At 37.1% G+C, this 12413-nt stretch overlaps 1 protein-coding gene across 1 annotated transcript in view; it reads right to left on the reverse strand.

The window, feature by feature from the left end:
• Positions 1-12413, reverse strand: part of VPS13B (vacuolar protein sorting 13 homolog B) — a 476916-nt gene that overhangs the window by 200302 nt on the left and 264201 nt on the right. Inside the window, 2 exon segments of the mRNA XM_037379063.1 lie at positions 935-1049; positions 2054-2225. Coding sequence (XP_037234960.1) covers positions 935-1049; positions 2054-2225 — 287 coding nt within the window.

Below are 12413 nucleotides of genomic sequence, written 5' to 3' on the forward strand. Positions count from 1 at the left end.
AAAATGATTTGTGATCCCAAATATTTTAGTCATTTTCAATGCCAAAAAATGTTCTGGAGCTTTTAACTGTGGGGTTTTTTTTCCTCCTCCTCTCAGGGAGTAACATAACTATGACTCTATTTTCTCTTACTTTCTCTCCCATAATGGAATCTGTTGATCTGTAATGGTAAACTAACCCAACTGATCAAAGACTATATAGGCTCTCTCTTATTTTGTCAAGACTAACGTGCTAATGGCCAATATGAGCTAGAAGGTAACACGTGCAACCTGCATACAGAAGCATGCGGCTGGGTGCCAAATGAACATAGTCACATTAGCGCAGCAAACTATTCAACTAACAAGACTGGCTGAAGTTGCAAGACATACAGTAGACCTGCCTACCTACCTACCCTAAATGTACTTAATATTGATGATATACTAGTTAAAATTAATTCATGAAATTTTTCTCAGGTGTGTTTGCATAATGCTATGCCACATCACGTAGACACAGGTATCAGCTCAGTTCCCTGCATTATGGCGTTGCTAAACCACAGCAATATAAACAGCTCCATTTTTTAGAAACGTCTTTTTAATGTCTAAGAGCATGGTACCATAAATGATTAAATAGTGGCACTTGTTAATACATTATCAAGCAATATTTAAGGAATTTCCCATTCAAAAATTCAATAAAATAGATTAATTTCATTTAACAGACCAACAGAGCAGTAAGTGTGAAAAAATACTCTCCTGACTTGTAATGATTTCTATGTATTTCTTTGGAATCAGATATAATTCTGAGAAAATATAATTCTGATATTTATTACTTAACAAATTAATATCATTACATGAACATTGAACAATTACTTTGAATTTGATTTAAGAATTGGGAAAAAAACCCAACAACCCGCCACCTTCTTTCAGCCTGAAATTAAAGCAAATAACTCTCAGGAATTACCTGTTTCTGTAATGGTCAATATTAAAGCTTTCTATTTTACATTTGATTTTGGTATAAACATCCTGCATATCCACTGAGGCACTGAGATCTTCTAATTCACTGACAACACAAACCTCTGCAATAGTCAAAGAAAATAAAAATTATTAGTTTTTAATCTGAAACTTGCAAGTTTTTAATCAGGAAATATATCTGAGACTACGTTTTGTAAATAGGATGATGCTACTTCTACTCAAAGGTTTTTCATAAATCACTTTTTGATTCAACTGTCACACAGACAGGAACCAAAAAAAATAAAAATCCTAGTATCCAAACCGTCTTATACAAATGTGTAGAGAGATTTATATATGGGGGTTTAAGTTCAGGTGTTCATAGTATAATTCCTGAACAAAATGTAAAACAACATTTGCCAAGGTATTTCCTCTAACAGTACTTGAGATTTTTTCTCGCTCATGTAGTTCTTTAAAGTCAAAAGTTCAAGTACAACTCTTTTAAAATCAGCGTTAATCATTAGTCTACATATTTTTTCTCATTTCTATCAGTAACAATATTAATTGGTAAGCAGCAGTGTTTCCTAACAAAAAAAAAGAAATATTTCTAGTCCCACAGTACACTTATAGAATCCAAATACCTTTCAATTACGATCCAAATTATAATCCAAATTTAATCTCAAAAATAAAAAGGCAAACTGTGTTCAACAAAAGTTGAAAATTCTATGTCAAACTCTATTAAATCTCCCATGACTTTAACTATGAGATTATGTTAAATTTAAATTTCAAATTATCAATACAGAGCTATATGTCTATATGTGGACATACACAAAACACACTACTAAATCATATCAAATTGAAACATGGTTACTTGTAAGGCAACTTATTTCAAATTTGATATAATGGCATAAACTTTCCCCTCCATGTGGAAGGATCAAAGTACAACACTGAATTCTAATTACATGCACTAACATAAACTACTGCTTGTCACTCTAGTTTAAAATATAGATCCAACCCATTTTTTCATTACAGCGCTTAATATTGCCAATACATGCTCTGAATAGCTAATACTGTGCTGTAAAATACTGTATGGAATTTAAAACAGTACATTAAGAGAAAAAATGATGAATACCTGTGCCATTATTTCTAGGATCAGGAGCAAACAATTTTATAGTAATTTTTGGCAACATCCACTGCATCCATAGGCTGACACGTCCACTTGAGACTCCAATATTACTTGTTGTTTGTTCCAAGGTAATGGAGTCTGAGAACGGAGAATCATCTCCACCCTGAAGAGAATCACCCTATGAAACAGATGTAATAGCTGAGGGAAAACCAGGTATTGCTTTTCACTGCCCCTCTTATTTCTTCTGTCTAGACTGGTGTAGAATCCCAAACTATATACAGACTCACCAATAGTATATTGGAATTAAGCCATTTTTTAACATCAGGGGGAAAAATACACAAAATACATGCCCCTTTTCTTACGTACAGATAATAGATTCTGGCAAAGATTACATGGTAAAAGTATAACACTCCATGACTTCGTTCCACTTGGCATAGTAAGCTTTCCTCATTAACTCTACACTAATGAAATACTATAATCAATGAAAAAACACAGGCTGATAGGAATGTTCTGAGATGTAATGGGAAAGGGGATAAACAGGCTTGTGCATATCTGAAAGGCAAAGGAAGAAAAGAGTTGTTGGAGCTGCTAAATGAAGAGCCACCTAGTACGGCCGTAACACTTGTATAGAAATGTCGTGGTTTAACCCTGGCCTGCAGCCCAGAGGGACACGGAGGAGAATCGGAAAGGAATGTAAAACTTGAGGGTTGAGAGAAGAACAATTTAATAGGTAAAGCAAAAGCTGTGCACGCAAGGAAAACAAAGCAAGGAATTCATTCACTGCTTCCCATGGGCAGGCAGGTGTTCGGCCATCCCCAGGAGAGCCGGGCTCCGTCACAACTAATGGTTATAAACTCGGGAAGACAAATGCCATAATGCCAAATGTCCCCCACTTCCTTATTCTTCCCCCAGTTTATATACTCAGCACGATGTCATATGGTATGGAATATCCCTCTGGCTAGTTCAGGTCACCTGTCCTGGCCGTGTCCCCTCCCAATGTCCCGTGCCCCTCCAGCCCTCTCGCTGGCAGGGCCCAAGGAACTGAAAAGTCCTTGATTCAGTATAAACATCACCCAGCAACAACTACAAACACCAGTGCGCGGTCAGCATTGTTCTCCCACCAAATCCCAAACACAGCACTGCACCAGCTACCGAGAAGAAAATCGACTCTATCCCAGATGAAACCAGGACAAGTACATACATACTGGGTTTGGGTTGGTTTTTATCCCCCTTTTTCTAGCTGCTTCCCTGTAACTGCTTGGGAAAATGATTTCACAAAAAATAGGTTTTTGTAAGAATTGGAAACATTTCAGTTGCCACTTATAAAATATTTTTGTTGTTGAAAAAAGGAGATTGTCACTTGCATTATTCTTAAATACATGATATGTTGACAAATGACCTTGTAGAAGCTTCTGTGCCATCAATTATCTCCGATTATTCTGTAAAACAATAAGGGCTCTACAAAGACAACACAAAGGTTAATATTTTTTAGGAAAAGAATGTGACATATAGAAGCTATACTAAAAATCCTGTTACAAGCCTGTTATCAATCCTGAGAAGTGCTGCAGGCACATTCTGGTAATTCCTGATGGCACAACTGAAATATTTACTAGCCATATGACTTCATCCTGCACCTTTGCTGGAATTTACTACCTCCAAATAGGAAAGTTACAAACATATAATTGCTCATCAGCTCCTAGTGTTTACAGCCTGTTAAACTGAATGCAGTGGACACATAAGTCACTAATGTCAACCAGAAGCCACTAAAAATCCACCAGCATCTTCACTTACAACTCCACCAAGTGTTGCAAGTTTTCTTCATTATTCAAGCACAAAAGGAAAGGAACAGTGCATTGTCACTTTGATCCATTAAGACCAAGTTGTTTCTAAGATTTACAGACCAATAAATGCCCAAAGTCTTAACTTTCACTGGAGGTTTGGGGAATTAGGAATTGTAAATTATGAACAACTTGTTTGGGAATTTTGAAGATTTATCTAATGACAAACCAAGATGATTTCTATGGAAGACACGCTGGAATCAGATCTACACAGAAAGCACTGCAGTTTGACTGAATCCATTTTAACTGTCAGGCAAGAAATCTGACAGTAATAGGCTCACTCTGCAGTCCAAGACTGGAGAATATTGAGTATGTAAATTCTGTTAGCAATCTATTTTCTGGACAGGTAGAACTTAGCCCAAACCAAATGACAAGCTCATATGGAAGCATTTATGCTGATAAATCACATTTTCAATCAACTCATGCCTACAGCTTAATTACAGGATTTCTATCACGGATACTTGTTCTCTTATCACCAACCTAACCATAAGAGAAGACAAGAAGGAAGGTCAAAAAACCTTACAAAAGTTTTGTATGCTATTCATTATGACTTTGGGCTATCTGACATACACCAAATGGAGCAGCTGACATTGTGCTTTTAGAATTCATTGCATAATGAAAGATATGATTACCTTTACCACTTTTGTAGAGGAACGCTGAAACACAGCTTCTGCTTCATACTTTCAGGTCTATGCCATTCAAATTAACATTTACTGATTTTTGTTGTTGTCTCAGCAAAACTCTTAGAGGACACAGAGAACTTTATCTATGTGCAGTAATTTTACCCTTGAAAAATTCAGTGATACCTACTACAACTGGTAAGAAACCATCTACGTTTCTCTAGCTGACATAGAAAACTTACCACTCCAGATATTCATTCATATGAGGAAGGGAGAACTGGTGCAACTAACTAATATATGCTACTGGAAAATAATACCTAAACACGAGACTATAATATCTAGAGCAGTACAACAGATGTAATATGAAGTGTTGAAATGAAAATTAAGATTCAATTCACCTTTAATTACATATTGCGATGGTGTCTTCACATTAATCAAAAGGGATGAAAGGAAACCGGTATATTTCTATTTGTTTTTTCTATTTATTATATAAGGCATTATTGCTTAAAGCTTTGAACAGACTACATATAGAGCCAAAGGTGACCATCTTTTGAAAAACCACTAGACTCCAGAGGTGCAAAAAGTTACCTGCTACTACTAGAAGGTTTCTTAGTGGAGTATATACACATTTCAATCACCTTATCTCACTTTTGTTAACAAATAAAAGGAAAAAAAAATTCAGGCCACAGTTCAAGTAAGGCAAACCTTCAGGCTAAGTACGGATGAAGGGAGATGGTATACAGCACTGTTATGTTAATTCCATGGTGAAATTACATAATCCAGAAAGAAAAGAAAAGAAATATTCTACTTTCATCAACTGAGTTTTAAGAAAAATCAGTGGTATTTCCACAGCTTTAACTATAACTATAGATTATAGTTCATTTTTAAAATTTTTGTTCATTTGAATATTATTGTTAATTTTTTAAAATATCACCATTGTTAGTCCATAAAACACATGTTGCTGTTTGTTTCTAGATCTAAGGAATTAGATTTTGCTTTATTAAATGTCATTCAAATCATGGTGGGCTTTTGATCTTCAGATATCATTTTGAAGAGGAAAACAAAGAAATATGAGTCCAGTTCTAACTGTACCATGGTTCAACACTAGCAATCCATCTAATAGTGTCTTTTAATTATGAATCTAACTAGCTAGTACGTAATTCAGGTACGTGCAAAACTGTCTATGTACAAATCTGTGTTGACTGTATTAAAGAAATCTGTTTTAAAAGAAGTCACCATAGGAAAAAAGATACCTTGGCAGTTACTTGAATTAGAGCTGCTGTTTCTAAAAGTTAAGTAGTTCAAACTTGTAAATCTGTGGAATTAAAGACTAGTGCTATTATTACTAATCAGCAGTGACTGGTGAATCAGCAAAGAAAAAAATGCCTGTTTTTTGCAGAAGAGTTCATGACAATGAAAACATTCTCTATGGGAAGTGTTTCCTTGGTGTACAGAAAGCAAGTGCTGTTCTGTTTGGGAAGATTTCCTTAAATATTAGTCACACTGTTTCAACGAACCATGGACACGGCATTAGGTGACAATGTACAAGTCAGACTGAAAAAAAGATATTACTCATCGGATTTGTGAATGCCGTGTAGGAATGAGATTGCAAAGCATGAAAGAAAAGCAACAGAGACTTTCAACCCACAGGAAAAAATAAGTAGCTCATCTTCAGGAGAACTAATAAAAGGGTAAGAAAATCACGTAGTATTGACAGTAGTAACCTCTGGAAAGGTGCAATCTATGCTAGCATCTTAAATATGAAAGGGTAATAAACCAGAATGCATATTATGTATTTATTGTCCTTAGATGGGTTCTGTCTGTGATGTCTTTATTCTACATAAATCTAGATGTCTGCTATAAAATGCCTGATCACTTATTAAGGGGCAGATCGAGAGAGAGAATATAAATGAATGAATGAAGAAAGGCGCACAGAGCTGGAGATACCCAAGACCTGCAGAAACAAATTGAAGAAAACAAACACCTATGCCTTGGTCTGAATAAAGTTCTTGTTCTGTAAAAGAATTAGTACTTAGAGGCCTATCAATTAAACGTGTGATCCTCATGGAGTCCATAAAGGCAGAAGTGCAATTAGCCCAGAAACTAAGATGAGAAACACCGTGCTTTCTAGATGAGACAGTCAGGTACAGACTGGTTTGAAGTAGCTGGACAAGGACCAGAAGACTATCAGCAAGATTAGTCAGAAAAAGAAAGAACACTTGTCTGTGTATGTATATATTTATTTGCATGTGTGATGGAAGGAGCAGGAAGCCGTAATAATGGGACTTAAGGAAATACATTTGAGAAGTGAGATTCTGAATGCACTTACAGAAGACAAGTGACAGAAACAAGAGATGAATGGATGAGTCTGTGGTGAGAGAGGTGGTAACAGAGCATAGAAGAGAACAGACAACCAGAGTTAAAGGAGGAGATTCATCCAGTTCCCTTCAAACAGACTTTCCGGAAGGAAACTTTCCTATACCATTTTATCCACCCATCTCTCTAACATCTCTCTTTTAGAATCCTTTCTTCCATGAAAGGTTCTTAACTGTCACCAAGTTGTCAGTGTGTTTAAGTCAGTAACAGCCGGCATATAAACAAAATGGGAGAAAGAACCTTCTTAGGTTAACCTTCAAAGTTAACTTGTTCTTTTTTTAATTCAGCTACACACTATGCCTTTCCTTCCTTCCTGCTTCCCTCCTTGTCCTTCCTGTTTTGAGCATTTTTTCTCCATTGTGTTCTCATTGAGCAAACTTCCTTATACAAACACACCTGAAATCCCTCTCCAAGCCATAGACTTAATATGACCCTCTTTCTTTGTTTACTCTTCCTTCCATTTTTCTCTTACATTGTCTGCAAATTTATATTTTTAAATGTACTACAGCCTGTTTCCTGCTGTGTATCTAATAATATTTAATGCCTGCCACAGTAGGTTATCAATTCGGAGAAACCTCAGATAGCTTATTTCACTAAGATCCACCCAACTCCAAAGTAAGTGTAGCATAGCGGACATACGGCAACCAACAAGGTGAAAAAACAAAGGGGTGGTAGAACCTGCTAAATAACATGTTCAGGGCAGAGGTTAACTCCTTTCTGCAAAACTGTAACTCTTATTTTCTATTTGCATCCCCAGCAAAATCCTTCCTGCCTCTTATGAGACCTTTTTGTCCAAAGACTCCTGTCTCCAAGTACTGTTTACTAACCTTGTCTTTGCAAGACGTTTCCTACTGTCTTCACAAACAACTCTACTCTCTCCAGTGCCACTTAATTGTCCTACAAGGCAGCACTGACAGACACATGGTAGTAGATAACTTTTCAGCACTGTAAGCAAAACTCAGTTTTGTTTCTTCAAGGATGCCAGCACTTGTCCTTGGAACAGAAAAGTATGGGGAAGGAATGAAAACTGGGAAATAGCCTTGGAAGTCCTGGAATCAGGCCTGGAAGTCCCCCAGCATCTGAAAGGATGCAGGTAGAGCAGCCACTTCTCCACTTCTAACCAATGTTACTCCTTATTCCTTCTCCTGAAAGAGCAGACTCCATTGATACTGGCATAAGCCAGGAGGCAACAACTACCCCAACAATTTTGACATCCTCTAACAATACCTGTCCACCTTCTTCAAACACTAGCCTGCCTCCCCTCCAACTATCTACTCTGCCTGCTTGTGAAGTTATAAAAAGCAAGAGCAAAAATGTATCATTCCACAGCTGGAAACACAGTACTTTGAGAATCCTGTCTCCCCTTTTAATGAGTCTTTACTGCAAAGTCCTCATTCTGACATCAGAGAAGCCTCATCCTATTTCATGACTTGCAATCACCACAATATCAGTTCTGAACCTTTAAATGCCTGTGAATAAATTCCCTTCTTGTTTCTTTCTTATAACTCATCCAAATGGTTCTTTGACGTTCTACTTTCCACACCTCCATAATTTGTTTTTGAATGATACTCCTATAAAGATGATGCTTCTGAGTTGGAGTTTCATTGTGTCTGGGATGACTGTTCTCAAACCCCACATGTTGTAGAGACATTGGAGTCAATGGTATTTTGAAACAGGGGGATCCCTTCAGCGGGGAAGCTCTGAAGGAAGGAGTGAGCCAAGGCCAATTTCCCTTACCTGAGATCCTCAGATGGATTTCACAAGGTATCAAATGGAAGCCAATTAAGGGTGATGATGAGAAACAACAATTATTTAAACCTGAGAATATGTTCATTTACAGTTCAAGTCAAATTTCAAGCCAGTGTTGATGTTCTGTGGACTGATTTGCTGCTCTCTACTCTTTTTCTTCGATGAAAAGCATTTTTTAATTCTTCTTTTTTTTTTTTTTCTTCTTTTTACACAGCTGGACCATTTTGCAAGTTCTTTTTGTAGAGTAGGCACACTTGATTTGCCAAACTGTAACTTAAAAACTGTGATGGAGGGGGTGGTGGGGTGGGAATGAGAGACTGTCTCCTCCTTGCCCTCCATACACACCCTCACTCTCCCACTGGATGTTACAAAACTTTTTTTGCATGAAAATCAACTTTGTTATAATATTTTGGCAGATGTTTAAATTTCTGACAGTTAAAAAAGAAGAAAGCAATAGTAAATTAACCTTAAAGGGGTATAGTTAACAGCAAATAAGTACTGCCACCATGGCAAGTTTTGGATTTTATAGTGGGGTTCTTTTATTTTTATAATTTACTATGTTGTTTCATGCATTTTTAAAACTTTTTTTTTTCCACAGAGAGCTGTTTTTGTTTAGTGGTTTGAGTATATAGATAACTTAGTTCTGTGGAAAACTGAGGATATCATTTTCCCACACTTTTCTTTAAGCTTATTCTTCTGAAGATACTGAAAGATGTACTATGCCTCTCGGAGAATCAGCCAGTTATAATTTTGGCACAAGGTTACTTATAACACTATTTGTGAGACTCTTGAAGAACTGCATTTATTTAGCATAACTCCAGACATATATAAAAAGGAAATTACCTAAAGAATGTGCAATCAATTTTAAAAGCAGCAAATCCTGAATTTTAGGGAATGTGCCCCCACCAACTTCCGAGTCTATGAAGTTTACAAAAAAAGAGTTATGGGTACAGGCCCAGATGTATCATTAGAAACTACTTCCTCCTTTTTATAAATACATAATAGAATAGGCCTGTATCCTGCATCTGATATGCTATAACCAAAAAAGACACAGGCGAGGAAAAGAGGCCAAGGTGCTCGCAGCTTTAACTACTATTGCTGGAGCTAAGCTTTTGCTAGCATCATTCCAAGTGCTTTATGTTTATGCTTGTCTGATCTGCAGAAATTTCTCACACTTTAATTTTTATAGCATGTGAGGTGGCTTTATTAAATCCCATTCAAATTGTCTAGCACACAGTTGCATAGCTGTAGAACAAAACTTCTTTCAGCAACACACAAGTAAGGCCTCCGCATGCAAGTATTTCTAAAGATGAAATTGAAAAAGAAAACCAGTCCTTGAATTTCTAAGATTCAAACATGCTGATATAGAACAATGATACCAGAAATAAAGGAACTGTGAAGCTCTGGACAGAGCCGAGAGGCAGACACCTGTACGTGCAATTGGCAGGGTTTTGGAACGTTCTACCACAGGGCCTCCAAGTCCTAACCAGGGCCTCAACTCACTTAGGTTTGCACTGCAATTCTGTACTTGGGTTCCCATGTTCCCATTCAGTATTCCAGGTCACTTGTATGTACTGCTGCTTGGACTAGCTGGCTTGATGGTACAGCTAAACCTGCATTAAGGCGAGGCTTTCAGTGACAATGTCTTCTGTTTGCAGCTATGCCAGCTGCAGAGCTTATCAGCAGACATCCCCTGCTGCTCAATACCATGTCCCTGTCAGAGGTTACTGGGTTACTCGCTCCACCCATCCTCTACTTCAACAGTTCAACGTGAACATACTGTTTAAATTTCTTCTGCCACTCAAAGATATGTAAACAGTTGAATTGGCCCATTCTCTTTCTCAGTAGCAGAAGCACTGCAGAGGCTCCTCTGAAGGCAGACATTGCTATGTGGCTATCCTTTGGGAGGTGAAAAATTAAGAGACTGCATTTCTTCTTTGCCTTCTGTTAATGGTGCTGTAACCAGAACCATTGGGCAGAATCACAGGGCATGAAAAACTGATGGTCTGCAGTAGTGGCTGCCGTCTTCTTTTTTATTTCCAGTGAAAAACTAAGAAACTGGAGAGAATAGAGACTGTGCTCTCGTTTCTCATGCAGTTTCAATTTTCATTTTGGATTTTCAGCACCCAGCGTGGTATTGTTAAATATGTTTATGCATTAATTTTCTGCTCTGTTTCCAGATCTACAGAAAAATCAAGCCAGAGTCAGAAACCCTGAACTATTTTCCCACAACTTCTCATGCCAAGTCCTAAAATACACAATTTAATTCTTTCACCAATTGTTGCAAATTGACCAATATACCGAGTTTATTTTCTTAGCAGAATTTATCTTTGTTCATCAGGAAGATCCAAACATATGGGGCCTTCATCCTTGGCCTGCCTAAAGCTCAGGGATGATCACAGTTTGGCCACACTAACGCTATTCCTTATCAAAATAACTTCTGCGTTCTTGCTCAATCACCAAGCTTCCCCAAGGACTAAACACTTCTACCACTGTTTGTCCTTAAGTAAACAGTAACAAGTGGCCTGTTGTAAGTCCCTACTACCTTTGCTTTTGCTGTTCCAAAGGAGGCATGGTAAAAACGATTAACTGTTTCCAGCCCTCCAGTACTTAAGTCTCTTACTCAAGTTTCCCTGTCTTACCACCACCCAGACTAAAATTCAGTAAGCTAGGTAGCTTTATTCACATAGGACTCTGCTGCTCACTATCAACATGTCAGCATGAGAAGAACCGCACACAACTTAAAATATAAATCATCCACAGATCACATAAACAAATTACTTTTTTGGGGGGTCTTTAATATAAACAGTTTTAAGAGTTTTCTTTCTTCAGATTCATTTACAACAAGCCCATTGCAGCTGAAAGAAGTTTTAAAAATAATCATTTGTCTCCCACAGAACAAAATAACACATTAACTGTAAAATCTCTAAACTTAAAAAAAATGTACCTAGTCACAGCAAAATGTTTCTGTTCGACAGACTTCACGATGTCAAGATTTAAAAATAGAGGAACATATAAACAAAATATAGACTCTGATAAAATGTTAACTTCTAGGAAATCTCCCAAAGTCAAACCTGTAGAAATACATATTCTTGTTTAATTACTCTATATACTTCACTGCTGCTTATCAGCAATAATGACTGTAAAACATAGAGATGCAAGGTGAAGTTGTGGGTGATGCACTTGATTTTAATATATTATCTCCTCTATTTCTTCCATTAAAAAAATTACTTTTACAATAGTCTGAAAAGAAATTATAATTTGTAAATACAGGATGGTATTTTCCAAATCAAACAACATGGACCTAGGTTTGCTTCCACTGGCTTTTTTGCAAGTAATATTAGGCCAATATCAAGTACCTTCAAATTTATGAAGGCCAACATATGCATCTACAAATAATCAATACTAGCATTTTAGCGAATGTCAAGATGTTCAGTACACAGTATTTGAAATGATTAAAATTAAAGGTTTTTTTTCAGACCTACCACTATCAAGACAGCAATTAAGCAAGGTTTTGTTGGTGTTAGATCTCCTGGCCAGTGAGTGCCTGCACTATAACTGCCTCATCTTTTTTTATTGCTCCCTTGATGGAATTCAGACTCCGTGGGAAGGGAAAGGAGTGATTCAGTTCCAACCAGCAGTAAAACCACAAACAGGGATAAATCAGACTCAAGAAAATGGTGGAATGGTACTCTAATCTTCTCAGTTGCCTGCACCTTCCCTTTCCCTGCTACTGTTCACTGAAAGCATGCCTTTTTCACCCATCCTCTGCTTCCATGCAGT

Source organism: Falco rusticolus, chromosome 3 (assembly GCF_015220075.1).
Source record: "Falco rusticolus isolate bFalRus1 chromosome 3, bFalRus1.pri, whole genome shotgun sequence".
Taxonomy (NCBI): Eukaryota; Metazoa; Chordata; class Aves; order Falconiformes; family Falconidae; genus Falco; species Falco rusticolus.